Source organism: Clytia hemisphaerica, unplaced genomic scaffold (genome assembly GCF_902728285.1).
Source record: "Clytia hemisphaerica strain Z4C2 unplaced genomic scaffold, Clytia hemisphaerica genome assembly, whole genome shotgun sequence".
Classification (NCBI taxonomy): domain Eukaryota; kingdom Metazoa; phylum Cnidaria; class Hydrozoa; order Leptothecata; family Clytiidae; genus Clytia; species Clytia hemisphaerica.
The window spans coordinates 1,100,861-1,122,324 of record NW_027104385.1 but is presented as its reverse complement, the minus strand read 5'-3'; the positions used below and the strand labels follow the sequence as shown (position 1 = coordinate 1,122,324).

General features: G+C 35.2%; 2 protein-coding genes across 2 annotated transcripts; both read left to right on the top strand.

Moving 5' to 3' along the window:
• The first annotated feature begins 84 nt into the window (after positions 1-84).
• Positions 85-17,698, top strand: LOC136819439 (CDGSH iron-sulfur domain-containing protein 3, mitochondrial-like). Its single transcript, XM_067075661.1, has 4 exons — positions 85-102; positions 14,894-14,945; positions 16,037-16,130; positions 17,102-17,698. Exons 2-4 carry the CDS (start codon positions 14,904-14,906, stop codon positions 17,329-17,331), a joined length of 366 nt encoding a protein of 121 aa, XP_066931762.1. The 5' UTR covers positions 85-102; positions 14,894-14,903; the 3' UTR covers positions 17,332-17,698.
• Positions 17,699-19,790: 2,092 nt separating this feature from the next.
• On the top strand, positions 19,791-21,304 carry LOC136819437 (isatin hydrolase-like). The gene is made up of 3 exons (XM_067075660.1): positions 19,791-20,240; positions 20,446-20,567; positions 20,780-21,304. Exons 1-3 carry the CDS (start codon positions 19,823-19,825, stop codon positions 21,089-21,091), a joined length of 852 nt encoding a protein of 283 aa, XP_066931761.1. The 5' UTR covers positions 19,791-19,822; the 3' UTR covers positions 21,092-21,304.
• The last annotated feature ends 160 nt before the right edge of the window (positions 21,305-21,464 follow it).

Genomic DNA, 21,464 nt, shown 5'->3' with positions numbered 1-21,464 from the left:
AATGTTTTGATTTCGAGTTTTCTCACCATGTGTAAAGCACGTGTGTTGTGTGATTGTAGTATAAGTTCCGTGTGGTGAATACAGCCAAACGGATGAAGAACAGTAAGCAGTAAGTATTTGCATCAACTTCTGTCTTGAAATCAATTTAGACTGTACAGTAATTTAAGGTATTAGTGTGCCTTCATTTCAGTCCTGTGTTGCTTATGTTCTTGGTGTATAATAAAGTGCATCATGGAACCTTTTGTCTAAATTTCTAGAACCACAAATCCAAAATTTGAGGTCAATAGTAATAGATTGCACCTGTACTTCGAGCGCTGTTCTTAATATAGGGTTTCGTGGAAATAAGGTTTTCTGTGGTTGTGGGGTCTCTGAAAAAAACTGCGAAGGAGAGTAGTTCATATTTTTACAAGGGGGTTTGCTTCATTTTTGCGAAATATATCATCTACCTTATTATTGGAACTAATTTTCGCGGGAACTAATTTTTGCGGTCGAAAAAAAATATCCAAAAAATTGCATTTTGCGGTTTTTAATTTTCGCGGTTTTTATCATTCTGGAATTTTTGCTGGTTTTAATTTTGACGGTTTTGCCTTTTTTTGGACAAATTTCTTTTATTTTCCTAGGGATTTTCCAAATTTTTCAATAAAATTGGAAAAAAATTGTGTTTTGCGGGAATTAATTTTCGCGGTTTTCTACTCTCAAAATTTTTTGCGGGATCAAACTTTCGCAATTTTGACGAAAAACCGCGAAAAACGCAAAAAGTAGTTCCAATAAGGTATATTACTAAACGTAGAATTCTGAATGAGCCGTGAGGGAGCCATTATGGTTTTTTGAGATGGGGGTTCGAGAGAAAACGAAAGCAAAAGTGGTCAAGGGAATAGTGTGGAAATTAGCGCTTTTTTTAAAGCAGTCGTTGCAGTGCAAATCTTTCGCAAATTTAAAAACCCACTTTCCCGTGGAAATTATTGAAGTTTTTGGGTTTTTTGGGACCCTTGGGGCACAAGGTACCCGTTGACCAGGGGGGTCCATGTACAAAACAGCAGCATGTATCAGTACTTTGTAGCAAATTGCAATTTTAAACACACACCCACCCACCCCTATAGTACAAAATGTACAAAAAACTATCTAGCAAACTCCCAAAAACACCCCAACACCCCTATATTTTACAATATACTATCCAGTACTATCCAGCAAACTCCCAAATACACCCTGACACCCCCTGTGAAATACAATATACTATCAAGCAAACTGCCAAATATACCCCAACACCCCCCTTACATAGTACAATATACTATCCAGAAAACTACCAAATATACTCCTAAACCCCTTCATAAAATAAAAATTTTAAGCCAAAAAAATTGAAACTTTGGGGCAAGTTTTTTATTCTTCCCATAAAAAGTTTTTCAAAAAATTGAGTATTTAAAAAAAATTTCGACAAAAATCTAAAATAAATCACAATTTGATTTGATTTTGGCTTTTAGTACACAATAAACCAGCCGAGGCTGGAAGGTCAGCCAATAGAGCTTAGCTAGATAGCTTTTTGTTTTACTTGATAAAACTCCAATAACACTTTAAACTAACAAGCTACAAAGGCCTACAAACTTTAAGTCACATAAGCACAAACTCCAGAAAAACACAATTTGCATCAAAATCTTTGCAAAACGTAGTTCATATTTATAACATTTCAACAGGAACTGTATTTTGGTAGACTTGGTCAAATTACAGAAACCATTTGTCAGTTGTCTGCAAGGCCAATGAGGTACGTAAAAACTGACTGCTATTCAGTCAAAGCCAAAATTTGGCAAGGTCAGAAAAACATAATTTACATCCAGTCTTCGTAAATAAATTTTGTATTTTAGTACCGTCAAGTTACAAAACATGCACACAACCATCTTGAAGACTTTGCTGGTCGCAAATGATAATCGAAAGCAAAACTTGAAATTTATAACTATGCAGGGAAGCTCATTTTTCCCCCATTTTGCTTTAAACTCCCTTTTGATTGGTCTATGAATTTGGGCGATCGCTTTACCGCCTTGGCTGAATAAACACACAACCATAATAAATAAATTCAACAGGGCAGCGGAGTAGTAGTCCAGGAGCTGGAGCTCAACTACTTTTTGCCTTTACTAATTCTGATGGGGAAAAAGTAGAGCTAAAAGTAAAGCTATCGCAGCGCCATCATTCAAATCAGAAAGCGAAGATAGAATACGGCAGATTTTCTGACTAGCGGAGTAGCAATTAATTTCAACTGGGAGTCCTCTCTTCTGTGCCAAGCACTGGCAGTGTTTTTTAAACTTTAAAACAATGTTAAATCAAGACCAGATGGATCTGTTTGTTATGACTGTGCAAGTTGTGACAAGAGTGTGCATGTTGTGTAACTTGACGGTATAATTCATTAAATTCTAGAAACCATTTTTCATAACTTTCTGCAGTCCGCTTTCTGCAAGTCTGATAAGAGATATGTATAAACTGTTATCGACATTCATTCCATTCCATCATTCACTCAAAACGTGTGCCACTAGTTTAGAAAAGGTTAGAAAAACACAATCTGCGTCCGGAACTGCGTGGAAAATAGTTAGATCAATTTCAACAAGAACTGTATACATTAATATTAATATAATTGATCAAATTTCAAAGACCATTTGTCATAATTTTGCAAGTCCAATAATAGGAGACGTGATGTCATCATTTGGTTCCCGTCATCTGACCGACCCTGATTTACGGTCAGCAGGTAGAGTTGGAGAGTCGGAAAGCTTTTCCACTGTCGACCTCTGCGCGCTCTGTGTTTACAAGTTTTCAAATCGAAGTAGCGAGCCGCATGCTAATGGAGAGTATTATATATTCCAATGACGTCATCAAAACCTGAAAAATCTAATATCTAGAGTTTGAGAGAAGGATTTAAGCAATGATTGACTGCCCATTGGATCGTAAATCATCAAGAGAATCTTTTGGGTAAATCACAAAATGATTTTAATGAAGTAAAAAATTTATTATCCTTTCAATGACGTCATTTAGGGCCCAAATGACGTCACCAAACATGAAATATGCAACTTTTCAAGCTTTGATCAGTGATAAGTGATAATTTTTCGTTGTTTGAGATTAATTCAGTCTATAGTTCCCCTTCACTATCCAAAGGGCTTTTGATGTGTTCAACAACACTCTACTCGGCGGGTGCGACGCCGGGTGACAGCTAGTGTTTACTTAATGGCTAAATAGCTTCAATTATATGCTCAAATGAACTCTCAGATGATGTGACTTCTTATTTATGCTCAACTTTCTAATTAATTCCCACAACTTATATTCAATTGCAGTATTAGGCCCTCCTACATCCTAGGAAGTTGAGGAACACAAAATAACGAACGTTCGATTGTGATCGAAGTAATCAATAATGATCGATAACAATCGAAGGTGATCAGTGACCACTTATCGATTCTATCGGTGATCGAATACTCGCTCAACTCCAAATTATGGCATTTTTATTGACCATTTTCAATTCATTTGATCGTTTTGATTACTGTTCGATTACTTTCAATCACTTTCAATCATATTAAATACCTTCAATTTTATCAAATATATTCCCAGTAGCAGCGCGTCAAAATAATCTGAAACTCTATTATGTATCTTTGAATGTACAATATATGCTCTTTAATTCATTTTCACTTGTTTTGAAAGATGACTGCGTCAAACACACAGCAAACATTTGGTCTACACGTTTTTTTTTAAGAAACTAGTATTACCAAGCAGCCTCAATGTTAGAAAACAGCCATTTGAGCCTTAAATGTTTCTTACATGTTTCTAAACTTTTTGACATAATCAGCCTATTTTTCATGTTTTGATTGGAAGGTTCTTAAAAAAACGAATTAAAAAATTTCATTTTCTCATTTTCAGCCTCAGCATGTTTCTTACAGTCAAGAACAAGTGCAAATTAGGATACCTTCGGCAATCTCTCCTACTTAGGAGAGTATCTTAAATTGGATACAAAAAAGTATCCAAAATAGCAATCAACATCCTAATTAGGATACTAAAAACCAAAAAACCTGTATTTTTCACCAACCAGAGACATCCGCGCCATCTTACCACTTCCAAGATGTAAATAATAAGCAAATGAGATTGTGTACTGAATTTCATTGAGTTTGGCTGGCCGAATGCAAAACTATAGCCCAAAACCACTCAAAATCTGCTAACTAGCATACACGAAAGCTTTTTTCCCGCGAAAATCACACCAGGCCCCTTCCTTCTATACGGCTACCATTTTGAAATTCGGACCGTAGCGGGCTGTTCCATAAAAATGAAAGACAAATCTTTAGCTTGTGTTTGCAAAATTTTGGGCTCTGAACGGCAGATTATTAAGGATGTTAATTTTCAAGGAACCCGCCAGAGAAATTACTTGAAATTTTGGTCAGTGGTGCAAATCTCGATGAAGAAAAGGTTTGCATAGTTTTCCAAACGTGGATCGAAGCAGTAACCTCAAAAATTCAGGTCAAAGTGTCCTATTTAGGATACCTAATTCTCCAAATTAGGATACCACTCTCCTAAGTAGGATAGCACAGGAAAAAATTAGCAGATCACAAGTTTGTGAAACGTCGTTTCCGGCCCTTAAAATTCGGATTTTCAAAATTTAGTTTGTGAAATAAAGTTTGGGATATTGTGAACATTGGGTTTTCTTATTTCACATTGAAGTTTTCTTTTCACAAGGTCATTGTGAATTTGATTTTCACAATGATAGAACTAATTTTCACAATATTTAAAAAGATAGGTTGTAAAGTTCCATTTAACAAGTTTGTTAATTGTATACGTCATAACTTGGGATATTGACAATCACAAGGTAAAATAGCATAGGAACTAACTGTTCTGATACCAAGTTTGGGAATATCAATTTCCGACCCCAAAGACATTTTCTTTAGTCTGATTTGGGATTTCTCAAATCCTGGGTATTTTTTAGTTAAAAAGATTTATTTTCACAAGCTTAAGAAAAATAGGTTGTAAAAACCCATTTCACAAGTTTGTTAATTGTATATACCATAATATCTTTGGGATATTGATAATCACAATATAAAATAGCATAGGAACTAACTATTCTGATACCAAGTTTGGAAAAGTCAATTTCCGACCCCAAAAACATTTTCTTTGGTCTGATTTGGGATTTCTCGAATCCTGGGAATGTTTTATTCTTTGCTATGACAAATTTGTGAATTTAGTCTTTGCAATGTAAAAATTGTTTTCACAAGTTTCAAAAATAAGCTTGTTAAATTCCATTTCACAAGGTTAAGTTATGTGGTTACCATAGATTGGGATATTGAAAATAACGATGAAAAATAACATGGATTCACTAATTAGACATAGTCCGGCGGCGATCCAGGATCACCCTTACAATTAGTAAATATGGGTTTTTATTTTATTTTCCCATCATATGGTCCCTTGGGACCCCAAAACCAGTTTTTGCCAAGCTGGCAAAGCTGGGGAAAAGTTTTTATGGGGGCTTGAAGGGGGTAGGGTCATTTTAGCCTGGGGGTCCTTAGAAAGCCGATTTTTGAAGTTCTCATTTAGCTAAAACTGATTGTGCCATCAGATAGAGCTTGAAGAGTAGATCTCCAAAATGGGGTCATTTGTCTTATTTAGTGGACTTACTCCCCCGGAATTGACCGATACGTCTTCAAAAATGCAATATTTTGTGCTGACGTCAGCATTTTTGAGAACATTTTCAGCGAAAGATACCAGTTTTAACAGATGCGTCTCGAAGAGTACTATCGATCAGAGGGGTCATTTATAGGGTTTCCTAGGCTAGATCATGAGATATTTGAGTTTGAAATTTTGCTGACTCAGCAGAAAAGGGCAAAAAACGTTGAAAAACGCTGAGTCAGCAAAATTTCAAACTCAAATATCTCATGATCTAGCCTAGGAAACCCTATAAATGACCCCTCTGATCGATAGTACTCTTCGAGACGCATCTGTTAAAAGTGGTATCTTTCGCTGGAAATTCTCTCAAAAATGCTGACGTCAGCATAAAATATTGCATTTTTGAAGATGTATCGGCCAATTCCGGGAGACTAAGTCCGCCAAATGTGACAAATGACCCCATTTTGGAGATCTACTCTTCAAGTTCTATCTGATGGCACAATCAGTTTTAGCTAAATGAGAACTTCAAAAATCGACTTTCTAAGGACCCCCAGGCTAAAATGACCCTACCCCCTTCAAGCCCCCATAAAAACTTTTCCCCAGCTTTGCCAGCTTGGCAAAAACCGGTTTTGGGGTCCCAAGGGACCATATAATGAGAAAATAAAATAAAAACCCATATTTACTACTTGTAAGGGTTGATGCAAAAAAGCCCTTTTCGCCGCCGGACTAACACCCGATTCGGAAAAATTCATCTCTGTATCTCTCCTATAGCCTAATTTGGGATTTTGTGAATCCCGAATGTTTTATGATCTAATATTATATCTAACTTTTACAATGAAAAAAATATACATATGTACAATGACGAAAAATGATAAAAATGAAGAAATAACTTAGTAAATGCAATTACTAGAGTTTGAACTCGTGAAAAATTCTAAAAACATAAAAAAAGAGTAATTACTTTCAAAAAACATCCATAAAATTATCATTAGTTTTGTTCTCAGCATGTAAGGCAAAGATAATTATTCTAATGTTACTCTTAGGTGCCAAATAAACGGGCCCCCACGCTTGTTAATTTTTCGATTTTTTTCCAACCCCCCCGGACGTTATTAGGACCCCTCCGTTTATTAATTTTTGAAAAAATTCCCAGCTCCCAAAAGGAAAGTTTCTTGTTTTACTCTAAAAAGCCTAAATTTAGTCCATTTTGACCCTTTTTAGGGTTTTTAAAAGTCCATTTTCCAACCCCCCCGGTAATTAGGTCCCCCCCCGTTTATTTGATTTGAAAAATTTTTCCAACCCCCCCGTTTATTCGAACCCCCACGTTTATTTGGCACCTAAGAGTACATTAATAAAATCAAGCAACCTGGATGTGTGAAATGGTTTGGTTTAAGTGCAGCTTTGGTTTAGGGTCAGACTTTGAAATAGTATGTTTTTGATATATAAAATACAGTAAAACTGTATTGAAATAATGTGTATTTTTGATACCGAAACAATAACATTACGTCATTACTCAAAAGAGTATACTCTTAAAAGTAATGAACAGCGTTAAGATCTGGCGGGAGGTATTCCTTCGGGAACCGTAAAGACAGCCATCGACGAACACGTAGCCAAGCTGGATTTCAACCTGCTACGTGAAGACTGACCGTGAGTGCTTAACCGACCGAGGGCAAGTGAAGTTGAAAACTTGCTTAAATGACTTGCTGTGAAGGAAAAAACACGGTCAACCTCCACCTCGCACGTGACTTGTTTTTCGTCACGTTCAAGCGTTTACCTGTTAGTTTTCAAGTATACTTGGCTAACCAGAATCCTAACTTAATTAAACTCGGTTTAAAAAATGCTGACCAAAAGTAGCATAAAGCCCTTTCGAAAAATTCCTCGTAAATTGTCATAAGTACATTGACTTTAAGTGATAATCGTAATATCCATAATCAAAAGAACAAATGAATAAGGTGGACTAAAGTCACAGTTCAAACGACTCAATATCGATCATTGGAATTCCACCAGAATCTCTACGATAAAGAGGGGTATTACGACTATCCAAAATTTTACCATACAAAAAGAAACTGCTAAAACCAAACACACCCTATTAAAGAAATCCCAAAAAATAAAGATAACACGAGACTTCACCGATGAAAATTGACGTATTTACAAAACTCCATGGTGAAATTCAAAGGACGTCATTAGCTTAGTCGGCAGTACGGTTTTGATCTATTGTCCATTGATACACTGCGAAAATCCAAATATTCAAAATAATTTTCCTGGAGAGCTTGATCGACCAGTTTAACGTTCGTTACTGAAATTGAACCAATGAAGACGACAACTGGATTGTTACTTCCATAACATAGGATTCGCCACCTTCCAAACTAGGTACAAGCTGTGAAAAGTAGAAAAAGTAATGAGTTTTGGTACAACAGTCCAGTCTTTGTGGCTCAAGAGTCCAGTATACTACGACTACGTAGTCGTTCGAGTTATGGGGTGTTCGAGTTTTAGAGAAGAAAAACAGCCTAAGATTTTCTCAAAGGAACGAGAAAAACTGTTCAAGTGATACATTGTGAGACATCAGGAGACATTCGAGTTATGGAGAGTCGACCTGTTCGACTGTAGTAGTATACTAGAACTAATAAATACGAAAAAAGACACTCAGTTTGAAATCAGCCGGCGAGGCGACCTTTATTTCCGTTGTGTTCTGAGAGTATGTTTCAGCTAGAAATTTTGATCTGTTCTGATAAGATCTTCGAAAATTAATCAGCTAGAAATAATGGTGTGTTCTGACGAGACAGGGGTATAACCAAGGTCATCAAACGTGTTCTTGTTGTCCTGGTAACCCTAGAAAGCTTCAGAACACATCTTTTAAGTAGACAGGGGGTATAATATAGATAAAATTTATGTGATATTGTTGCCTGGTAACCCTAGAAAGTTTCAGAACACATTTTTCGTGGAAAAAAAATCAAATATCTTACAAGTATATCAAAAAGTTTAGGGAGACAAATAGTGCGATAAAGGTTTTCTAGAAATCAGAACACATCATTTATTTGTATAAGAAAATCGAAGTTCATAACATGTGGTCTCCTAGAAGATAAGAACACATATTTCTAAAAAATCTCTCCGCCGGCTGCATATGTCAATTGTTGTGTATAAGTCGTATAAGTGACAGACTAGCCCACCAACCTATACTATTTTCAGTTACAAAACAATATAAATACTTGGATTTGTTTGATAAATTACAAGTTGACTTACTTTGTTGAGTTGAAGTGTTGCTTTTTGATAGCCAGCAGTATCTTGCACTTTATTTCTTGCTTGATTCCGATTTTTTTCAAGTTTTGAAAGAAAACGAATTTTCGCGCTATCATAAATACAACTGTAAAACTATGAAAAAGTCTTCCATATAAGGAAATTTGCAAACATGGAATAACGGACAAAATCAACGCGAAAGAAAGCAAATTGTTCTCTTCAAAACTTATATGTGTGGGAAAGGTGTAGAGGTGTGAAAAATACTTGTGTGTGATTTACACATTTCTATTGCAAAGGAAACAATGGAAAGACAAATTAAACATCACAAGAAATATAAACTTCTTTATCGGTAAGTTTTATTACTTTGATTTCAATTTTATGGATTTTAAAATTAAAAAAGAATTTTTTCCATACCAAATTTGATAGCAAAATTTCATTTCATAAGATTTTTATAGGAAAATATATAAAAGAGAAATTTTCGATTACGTAATGAAAATCTACTCCAATCAGCTTTTAAGATTCAAAATGAATCTGTCCAATCAGCTTTCATTGCTAGATTTTCAAATTCTGTTCATTATTCGTTGATATTTTTTTTCCATACAATATTTTTGTTAGTCTGTTGTCTTATGTATTTTTAGTTGAGCGGGGTAACAGCATGGAGAGGAGTTTTTTTGATAGAATAAATTTGAAATAAGTTTCCTTTTTACCATTAATTTTTATTTTGCTTTTTAGATTAGATAATATTACCGTAAAAATTCAGCAAATTACTATTATGGAATCAAAGAAAGACGCCAAAACGAGATCATTGGCTCGCAATATCTTGGTTGGAAAAAGAAATTTGGTTGTATCGATATTTTCAGTTCCTTGATGAGAATTATACAAATTACTAGCTAATGTTATTGACTGAAGACAATGTAAAAATCGACAAGATGACTGAGATGACGTAGTAAACCACAGACTTACAGAGAAAGCTGTGCTTGAAAATTGCAAAAATCAATGGAGAATGGAAGTTATGTCAGTTGCTGAACGATACTGAACTACAGGAGCTATTCATGGATTCATCTTTTCCTAAAGGTTCTCTGTGGATGTCGTTAGAAATCAAGACTGTATTTGTTACTTTATTTTAATAAAATCGTTCTTCAAGTTAATTGTATTTTAGATATTATAGAAACAAGCAAGAAACCTATATTCACGTTGCATTTCAAACGTGCTTTAAAGTAGAGCCCAGATCCATTTTCGACCATTTCCTAATTTAGCCAGTTTAAGGACAATTTTGGACAAGCTAAGTTCTACATTGGGATCCGCTTTTTTACAAAGTTTGGGAAGAGTAAAATCTAGAACCATTTTCGACCATTCCCTAATTTAAACAGTTTCAGGGCAAGTTTGGATAAGCTAAGTTCTGTATTGGGAAGTGCTTTTTTACAAAGTTTGGGAAAAGTTAAATCCAGATCCATTTTCGACCATTCCTTAATTCAAACAGTTTAAGGACAAGTTTGGATAAGCTAAGTTCTACATTGGGAAGTGCTTTTATACAAAGTTTGGCAAAAGTTAAATCTAGATCCATTTTCGACCAAACCCTAATTCAAACACAATTCCAAATATGGGGGAAAACGTAATATTTTATTGGGAAATTATGTTTCACAAAGTTTGGTAAACGTAACATCTGGACCCGTTTTTGCTGGTTCCCAGCGTCAATCTAGGCTAACAAAAGGTCTGGACAAAAATAAATCGGTTAGGTTTTTGTCACTTTTGGATTGTGAAACTGTGACTCACAAGCTCCAGAAATTGAAATTCCCAACCAGTGTATCGGAATATCCGCATCCAGATTTAAAGTTTGTGAAATTGCATTTGACAACCTTGTGAAGAGTTGCAGGATCCCAACCTTGTGATTAGTTTGGGAAACCCACCTATTCCCAAATCTGGAAACGACATTTCACAAAGCTTGTGATCTATTAATTTTTTCCTGTGTAGATTGCCGACAGGTATCCTAATTTGCACTTGTTCCTGACTGTCTTAGATGTTTCTTAGTTTTTAGGCATTCTGAGCCTCATGTTTCTTAAAAGTGTTTCTTAAAAAAAAACTTGTACTGTACCATTAAGAAAATTCCCAATTTTACAAATAAAGGACTACATCATAAAATTTCGGTTTTTTGTAACATGTAGACTAGGCTTTAGCGCTTGAGTTTTTAAATTAAGATATTTCTAGATTCCTCCGACCAAAATATTGGAACATTACCAAAATATTTATTAAAATATTTATTATTACCAAAATATTTGAAAGTCACCAAGAAGCTTTATTATTTGGTGCTCTCTTGATTGGCGATGGTAAGAAAGTGTGCTTTTTTTTTTATTTTGCGTTATAGGTTATATTGTTTCAATTAATAGTTGACTATGTTCCATTGGTTCGATTGATTGTCCATAGTGGGCAACACCCCTCCAACCCCCACCTAAAAAAAGTCACCCTACCTGCATAGGCTTAGACCCACCTGAAAATTGAAGACTACTCAACCCCCACCTTCTTGGGCAACCCCCACCTGATTTTAAAAAATCTTCCAACCCCCACCTGAAAAATCCACTCCAAAAAATTTGGAGATTTTGTTCCTTTTAGGAACGCTCAAAATTCCAGTCAAGTCCCCTGATGACTATGAACTGGAAAGGAGGAGATTGGAGGATAAGAAATAAACTTTTTTTTTCTTGCAAGCCTGTATATATAGTTTTTTCAAAGTTTTTCTTTTTTTGTTCAACTGAAAGATACACTCAAAACTACACAACCCCCACCTGAAAATTTCCACCCCCACCTGTATAGGGTTACCCCCACCTGAATTGTTTCATCAACTCAATGCCCACTATGTTGTCAATTCTATAATCTTTGATTTCATTCAATTACGATTATGTTTGAGTTTGATTGCAATTAGATTAAATTGGATCACTCGGTTAGGGCTTTTTAGTTTGGGCAGTCAAGCGCTTATTTAGTACCGAACCAAAGCGAATAAAATCTAATACAATAGAATCGATCAAATGTAATCGAATACAATCGAACGTTCAACAATCGAATTACAATTATTCGATTGCGTTTAATTGCTTTTAATGGATTCGGTGTTCGATTTGTTTGATTGCAGTGAAGTCAAGTTTGAAGATATTCTTTATTAGAAAAATGGTTAAAAGCAGTCAAAATGCAACTTACCTTACTTCCTGAGTTTGTCTTTGTTATGCTAAAATATAACAAACCTTTGTCATGCGGTCTAATTACAAAAACCTCCAATCACTACTTCTCCTACTTCTCTTCTACTTTAAATGCTGTGTTTTAAAATTCCTTAGCTATATTAGTATATGTACAAAAAAGATTTTCTCCAGGTTTTTTCAATCCCAGGATTAAACTACGAGGGTGGTTTCGCCCGCTTATTTTCCTTACGGCGTTGAGCCCTGGGAATACTTAACAATAAAAGAGATTTTAAAATTAATGTTGAAATGCGTATAATTACGATAAATTTAGGCAACACTCAACAAAAAATAAGCTGAATTTTATGTTCTAATATATGCAAATCACGTCGCAAAAATAATATATTTCCACCTTTACTTTCGCTTTCGTGTTACGCGATCTTGATTGGATGAATACCGCTCACTAACAAATTCTGATTTGCTGCAAGTCTTTAGCTTCGGAATTCTGATTGGATCATTTCCCGCACCACGGTTGAATTTTGATTGGGTGAAAGTTTCTGAGCGTAAATTCTGATTGGATGAATACCTGAAAAGTAAACAATAGTATGTAAGTAATTTGCTTATCAAAACCTAAAGATTTCCAGGCAATTTCAGGGGGGGGTCAACATCCAGATACCAGACCCATAGCCGGGTGGTGGTGTCTTTTTTTCCTTTAAAAGTCTGAAAAGTCAAGTTGGTATTGATGGGGGTGGGTCCCCCTTTTTTTAGAAAAAAAGAGTTATCCTCAGTTGGTATTGATACCAAAATACCCCTTTTTTTAAACAATATGATTCAGAAAGTTGGTATCCATATCAAAATGACAGCAAAACTTTCCTAATTTTTGCTCTTATAGCTAGAAAATACCCCGGGTACATATCAGTCTAAACAGGTTTCAATTGGATTTGTTTTAGCTTTTGAGTATAATGACTGTAATGAGTAATAAGATAAAGACTTTGAAGTTTTTTTATTTTTGACTTTTTCGATATTTTCAAGTTTTATTTTTGATCAAGCCTGAAGCAAAAACATTTTTTCTTTTCTTGATAGCATTGGTAATGAGTGAATCTATTTTCTAAATATGTACTAATAATACATAGTTTTTGCACATCCAATTATATTTGATTTTGCTAGCTTCATTGGGTTTGTTTTTATTATATGTCAGTTTTTCAGTCATTTCTATTAGCATATGACATTTTTTGTTGTGTTGAAGAAAGAGTATTTCAAAAATGAGTTTTTTTGAAGTTTCTTAGTACCCTATTGTGTGGGAGGGGTGGGTTCCCTTTAAACAGCTTAAATTTGTAAGATGGTATGGTATTAATTAGGGGGGGGGGTCCCCTGATTTTGTCAAATTCCAATGTTCATGTTGGTATCGATACCAATAAGGGGTGGGTCCCCCTTTTTTCTGAAATTAATGATTTTCAAGGGGTATGATACCAAATTAAGGGGATGGGTCCCCCTTTTTTCTGAAAATTATGATTTTCAAGTTGGTATCGCTACCAAAATAAGGGGGTGGGTCCCCCCTTTTTCTGAAAATTATGATTTTCAAGTTGGTATCGATACCAATTTTGGGGTGGTGGTGTTAACTTAGCTCAAAAGGTCAAAAGTCAGGTTTTTGGGCTATGGGTTGGTATTATAAATGTTGACCCCCCCCTGGCAATTTTCGTAATACCTCAAATATTGATACTTGACTGTACTGGATTGACACGGTCAGGATATGAGCAACCGATGAAGTTAAAGGAGACACAAGTGTGCGGTGATGGAAACAGTATATTTCGAAATGTAAACAAGGAATGCCGAAAATGTATAAATTGAACGTGGGATGACTTTGGGATTCATCAAGACATATAACTGGAGCGTCAACCAGTTTTGGTTACAGATGTCCTGTCTAGCCTGTTTTGATAGCAAGTGTCCTGTCTAGCCTGTTTTGGTGGCGAGTGTCCTGTCTAGCCTGTTGCGATGGCAGGTGTCCTGCCTAACCTGTTTTGATGATGGGTGTCCTTCTTAACCCGTTTTGATAACAGAGTCAAAACAGGGGGGTTGCCCTGGTGAACCTTAACACCATTGGGAGTACAGTGTCCTGAACTTAATCCAGATCTAACTGGATCCTTGACCTTAGGGAATGGATCTAAGCAACTGACTACTTCCTTGCCAAGGTTACGCAGTAAGTAGTCACCGTGCTCTGATTAGAGTGCAGTTGATAACTAAAAAGAGAGTATACTGGAATATCAAGATAATCCTGCTCTGATTCAAATTCTAAACTTCAACAATATATTAATGGTCAAAGACATCTGACAAAAGAACCATAAATGCATAAAACCATTAAAGCATAAAACCAAAAGTGGAGAATCAAACTTTGTACTCTGTTGGTATTGATTTTTTTAAATCTTGGGTTAGAAAAGTCAAGATCTAAAAAATTTGTGACATTTGAAGCAGTAGACTTTTTCCTCTTTATTGATGAGCCACTTTTGGCCATTTCCATTGCGTTATTAAGTTCTGGGATGAGTTAAAACTTTTTCAACATTTGGTTGGTACCCATTAACATGGGTACTAAAATGCCAATTCTCAAAATTCAGGTGGTGGTATGCAAGAATTTCTTGAAAACCTTTAGTACACGTATGTTTGATATTTTAGTACTGACCCCCCCGCCTGGTACCAAGTTTGTGTCAGGCTTTAGATCTCAGAAGTTTTTTAATACTGAATAAAAGCATTCAGGCTGTATTGTAGAAAGGCAGAGCATTTGCCAAACAAGATTTAAGGGTTTAGGATTTACTTAAGTAAAAGGGCATGAAAAATGGCCTAGCGTTCTGTTTTTGTAAGGCAGATATGGGTTATTAGTAATCATATTTTCTTTGTTGTAGCCAAACCCTGATGAATGATACAAGTAGCAAAAAATACCCAGCCGTACCCATGGTAAATATATCCAGGCAATCTGAATCAAATTAATATGACAATCCAAATCAAACACAATTGAACCTCAAACTATCTACCAGTAAATATTACATCCTTTATAAAATTACTTTATTATTTTACCCTATACATCAGTCAAAACTATTTCAAATTGCGTTTTAACAATTTTTGCAGATCCAAGTTTTTTCCAAATTATGAAGCATCCTCTTTCAGTTCTTATAAAGTTATAAATTAAATTATTTATTTGCTTCTAATGATGCATGGTATGCAGAGGGGTTCTAGGTCCCCCCAGAAAATTTAGCCCCCCCCCCCTAAAAATTAGGTACCCCCTGACATAAAACCTCTCAGCCCCCAGTAGAATATAAATATAACGGGACAGATGTTTAAAAACTTTCTTGATATAAAAGTTGGACTAAAACAATGAATCTGTGGATTGAAAGCAGAAAAAGATTACTCCCAATTTTAAACAAAGACAGCTCCCAGATCTTTCACATGCAGTTGTAGGTCCCCCCAGCAATATAGGTACCCCCTAAAAAATTAAATTTTGCCAGCCCCCAGCCAGAATATGGTAAAAAAAAAATTAGGTCCCCCCTAATCTCTGGGGGGGGGTTCATACCATGTGATGGCATGTCAAAGGAAAGCTGCTTTGAATAGATATATAAAAGATTTTCACAACCATTTAGGTCATTACTGAGATGTTTTCTATCTATCTTAATACATTAATGTATTAATATGATGGACCCTAAAATGTAGGTTGAATTTTGTGTTTGAAACTTGATTGTGCCTACTATTTTCATTATCAGAAATTCTTAAAAACCAATCTGGTTGATTTGATGATTAGAATTAATCAAGTAAATTTTGGTCACCTCTTTTCAATGGCCTCTAAAATGTAGGTTAGAATTCTTTGATAATTTTTCATGAAGTACTTTTGATATAGTCCACAGAAGGTATCTAGCCGTTTTTGTCAATTCAGCAATATATATATAAGAAATATAATTTATTTCTATTTATACCCAGAAGAGGAAAATATCGATATTGCAGAATGAGAGGGAAAAGTATTTTTCATCAATTTTCATTTTGTGTCTTTTCGCCAGTATGGACCTATCAACATTAAAGACGAGTTAAAACCTGGCCAAATAAAGTTATGGTGTGCTTGTGGTTTGAGTAAGAAACAACCTTGGTGCGATGGTAAGTTTATACACAACTCAAACGATCATTAATGCTGTTGCGGGTGCAGTCTATTGAAACTTCACTAAAGGATGCAGGCCGCAGGCTATGTCCTTGTTTAAAGTCTAATTCCCTAGTATAATAGACTTAACATGATGTTTCATTGCTACTGCGTCCGCTGGAGCTGGAACTAGGTGATACAGATCGATCCCTATTCTTTCTTTTCCTTTTTCTTGGTCTCTTTCCCCTATCATTTTCATCGATATCAGAGCTTTTTGTAGATTCTTCATTGGTTTTGTTTTATTCTCAGACACCAACTTGGGTCGAGGAATGAAACAAACAAGTACATAGCCTGAGTCCCACAGCCTCTAGTGAAGTTTCGCTAGAGTGCGTCCGCAACGGCATTATTGAATTCGTCTGTTTTTAAGCGAAGTAAAATTATGTAATGATCTATTGGCTTGAACTTGCTTGTAGGTAAAAGTGTCTTGTTGACGTGTGGGTTTATTATATATTACTTGTCTAAAATCAAAATCCACAAGGAAGCAAACCCACAACAACATAGACAATCCACACACTTTAGCACAGCTTGAGAAAAATAATACTTATACCCACTGACCTTTATATAACCCTGGGAAAAAGCTTCTCAATCCCAGCCAAGCAAAATCTTTGATCGGAGTTTTTTGAAAATTGGTACCCTAATGTCGGCACTACTCGATAGCGGTGTAAATGCACCGAGAGCGCTAGGTCTACTTTTCCTCAAATTCTTTTGATGATGTAGCGGCGTTAGACGTTAATTTTTAACATTGCAATGGCTTCTCCTTGGGTACCAATTCTAAAAAAACTCCAATCAAAGATGGCAGATATTGTTTGGTCCAGGGTTATATAAAGGTCAGTGGTTATACCATATGAAGGCAGCAAAACTTTCTTTAATGTTCTACTAAGGCTAATAAACTAATAATTTTTTTAAGTTTTCAACTTTTGTTTCTTATAAGGCTCGCACAAAGGAACTGGGATATCACCTTTGAAATGGACTGTTCCAGAAAACAAAGTACAACGTTTATTTCAAATTTGCAACTGTAAGTACACAAAAGCTCCACCATTTTGTGATGCAACTCATGTTTATTTACCTTTGGCCGTGAAAAAGAAGCAAGAAGAATGTTCAGCTGATCATTCGAAACAAGTGAAATTATGCACAGGGTGTGGAAAGGTTCCAGATTGGTAGTTAGTTCTGCCTTAGTTTACTGGCTACACAACATTTAGTTACTGGCTACACAACATTTAAGATCTATTCAGCCTGATTACAACAAATCTTTTGCAGATTTTATTGCTGTATTCATCCAGAATCTTGCATACAATATGTCCATAAAAAAGCAAAATATGTAATATATATTCAGTGTGTACCAAAATAAGAGGAGCGGGCGGGTTTATTATACAAATTCAAATCATTCTTGCGGCTTTTGATGACTCAATTGTTTAATTTCTTTTTCAAAAACCCACTTTCATTACCTTGGGAATCTAAGTCTATTGAACATACAAAGAACTTCCTTTTCAAAATTATATAATGCAGCCCATTAATATAGAATGCTTTGAAATTGATTAAATTGATTGAATAAGAATTAAAACGAATGGTCTACATTTGTGATGGATCAAGTAAACTATATGCATTGACTTCATATGAATTACTAGGATTTTCATATAAAATCTATTAAGCTTTATTGCTTGGGAAATAGTTAATTGAAAAATACATTAGAGAATGAGATATATTTTCATTGAATTGGGATATTTGTATCCCAATTTTACAGTAATGAACTCTAAAGGACCTTTATCTTTGCGATTTAATTTATCTCTCTGTTTGTTATCTCATGTATAGATTTTTTGGACCTACCTCCGGGTGCCCCGGTGGAGGTCCTATGAATTAACCCATGTCCGTTCGTTCGTTCGTTTGTTCGTTTGTTCGTTCGTCCGTCCGTCTGTTACCAGCTTTTCTCAGGATTGGCTCATTAAATTTTTTTGATTTTTGGCACAATGATGCAAAATGGTAATGCCCAAAATGTGACGGAGCCCGATTTTCGAAAAAAAATCATTTCCGGCCGAAAATGCCGGAAATATGCCGGAAAAACCGGTTTTTTGGCATTTTCTCAAGATTTCATCATTAGTTTTTTCTGTTTTTTTGCAAAAAGATGTGTATTATCAATGCCCAAAATTTGGCCGAGTCCGATTTTTGAGAAAAAATCTTTTCCGGTCGAAAATGTCGGAAATATGCCGGAAATCGCCACTTTTGCTGATTTTCATCGGACTTTTTCCTTATATTTCGTTGTTTTTTTACACAAAAACATTATTAATAGCAATGCCCACCATGAAGCATGGTTAAATCGTCAATAGAACTGAGTTTTGAAGCCGGAACTTTCTAAAAATCGCCGGAGCAGCCCATTTTCGCCGGAAAAAACGGAATTTCTTGATTTTCTCGAGCTGTACTTTATATTTTTTTATGAAATTTTGCACGCTGATGCAAAATGATAATACCTAAAATGTATCGAAGCCCGATTTTCGAAAAACATTTTTTTCCGGACGAAAAAGCCGGAAATATGCCGGAAATACTGTTTTTTTGGCATTTTCTCGAGATTTTGTCATTAGTTTTTTCTGATTTTTTGCACAAAGATGCGTATTAACAATGCCCAAAACATGGCCGAGTCCGATTTTTGAGAAAATTTTTTTCCGGCGGAAAATGCCTGAAATATGCCGGAAATCGCCGTTTTCTGGGTTTTCATTGGGCCTTTTCCTTTTAAATGGTTGTTTTTTCATTCAAACACATTATTAATAGCAATGCCCACCATCAAGCATGTTTCAATTTTCAATAAAATTGAATCTTGAAGCCAGAACTATTTAAATATCTCCGGAACAACCTATTTTCGCTGGAAAGACAGTATTTCTTGAATTTCTCGAGCTGTACTTTATATTTTTTTATGAAACTTTTCACACTGATGCAAAATGACAATACCTAAAATGTGACGGAGCTCGATTTTCGAAAAACATTTTTTTCCGGCCGAAAATGCCGGAAATGTGCCGGAAAAACCGGTTTTTTGACATTTCCTCGAATTTTTATCTTTTATTTTTCTGATTTTTTGCAGAGAGATGCGTATTCACAATGCTCAAAACATGGCCGAGTTCGATTTTTGAGAAAAATTTCTTCCGGTGGAAAATGGCGGAAATCTCCGTTTTTGCAGATTTTCATTGGATTTTTTCCTTATATTTCCAATTTTTTTTCACACAAAAACATTATTGATAACAATGCTCACCATCAAGCATGATTCAATTGTCAATAAAACTGATTTTTGCGACCAGAACTTTCTATTTATTTTTTCCTTACATCCCTTTCCTCTCCCTCCATCAACAATCAATGATGAATTTTTTGCTTTATGCATTTTCGCCAAACGCTATATTTTCTGACTGATTTGCTATCTAACTTTCATCATCAGGTAGGTCCATTCAGCATCTAGCTTGTTTATTTCGACTTTATTAGATTTTACAGTTTGTATAGTAATTTGTTACAAAGAGAACATGGAACAAATCTGAATCAATACAGCATTACTTTTTTATACTGACCTTTTAGTAATTCTAAAGACTGGTTTCCCAGATTTGAATCATGATTGCCACTATAAGCAATCCATCAATAATACATATTTTTATTCTAGTAGATTAGAGAAAAAAACAAAATGAAGCTTCATCTAATATTGATGCAATGTATTATTATGGTCATTGCCACAGACATCAACATCATTGATTTAACACATGAATTTGAAAATGGTACATCCCCCTATTGGAAAATGGAAAATTCTTTTCATTTCACCTCCAGTTTTTCTGGTCAAACAGCAAATTACTTCTACAGCAGTAACTCTTTTTGTGCATCAGAACATGGTGGTACCCATTTGGACGCACCAATTCATTTCGCCAAAGGGAAACATACAGCTGGTGAAATCTCCTTAAAGAATTTGATTGCCACACCTTTCATTGTGGATGTATCGAGTCATGTGAACAATGATCCAGATTTCCAAGTTGATGAGCAACATTTAATGGAAGCAGAAAAGAAAAATGGGAAGATTCCGGATGGGGCAATACTACTATTATATACTGGTGAATTTTCAATTTTTGGGACCTCGGACAGCCTTGGTCTTCTCTTTTCATTAGTTTCAATCGCATAAACAGTGATCTGTATTAATTTGCAGAGTCCAAAGACTCTCTCACATTTCAACATCTTTGGCTATTCTTTCTATTTCGTGTTTCTTTGGAAGAACAGTTATGGTTATTTGCTTCTACAATGACAATTTTCCCGTTTCAGGTTTGAGTTTGAAATATGACGATTTATCAGCTTATTTTGGAGGCGAACCACAAAATTCTTCAACTTATCATTTTCCTGGTTTGCACCCAAATGGCGCCCGATGGATTGTTGACAATCGAAATGTAGGGAAATAATTTTTTTATTGCTTTAGGTTAAATTTCAGGCTGATGGAGGATATTTTTCAATTTTACTCTCTTACTCAGTATTTTGTAGTCTAAATATAACTTGCAAACCTTTTCAAACTCTTTGTCCTTTTACATCCACATGAGCATGATTCGATGGTTTTTTCTGTAATTATTTCGATCAGTAAAGTTGTTGTTTCTACTTTCACTAGGTGAGCGCAGTAGGCATCGACACTCCATCTCTGGATTTCGGACAAAGTACACTCTTCCAATCTCATGTCATTCTATTCACTCATAATATACCAGGATTCGAAAATGTTGATCTCACTCAGATCGAAAAAATACAATCAATGAAAAATCCATTAATTATCGCGCTCCCGATGAAAATTAAAAATGGTTCAGGAGGACCGTTAAGAATTGTTGCCATGGAAACTCCGACAGCTCCTTCGGCTTCCATGAGAAACGTCATTTCATTGTTCATGGTTTTAGCATGTTTCAGCTTTGCTGGGCAGTTTGTCGTTTGAGACTGATATATTGAGAATTGAATTGCAGGCCTTCTTTAATTGCTGATGAAAATGATAAACTAACTTTTTTTTATTATGTCCGGGATTTTATTTATCAACACGACTTGACTCAATTTCTTTACCGATTTTTGTAGAATTTTTGTAAATAATCAATTTTTAGACTCGTATATTTTATATCTCACAAAATTTGTTAAAAATTTAATACTTGGAGCAAGAAACGATATTTTCGCTTAAATGACCAATTCTCATAATTTTTTACGGATGGGGTTTTATGACTTAATCGTGAAAATGAGAAAAAACAGCTAAGACCCTCTCAAATAATCTTTATCTTTCAGAACTTTTAAACAGGATCTAAATATCTCTAATGTCCGAT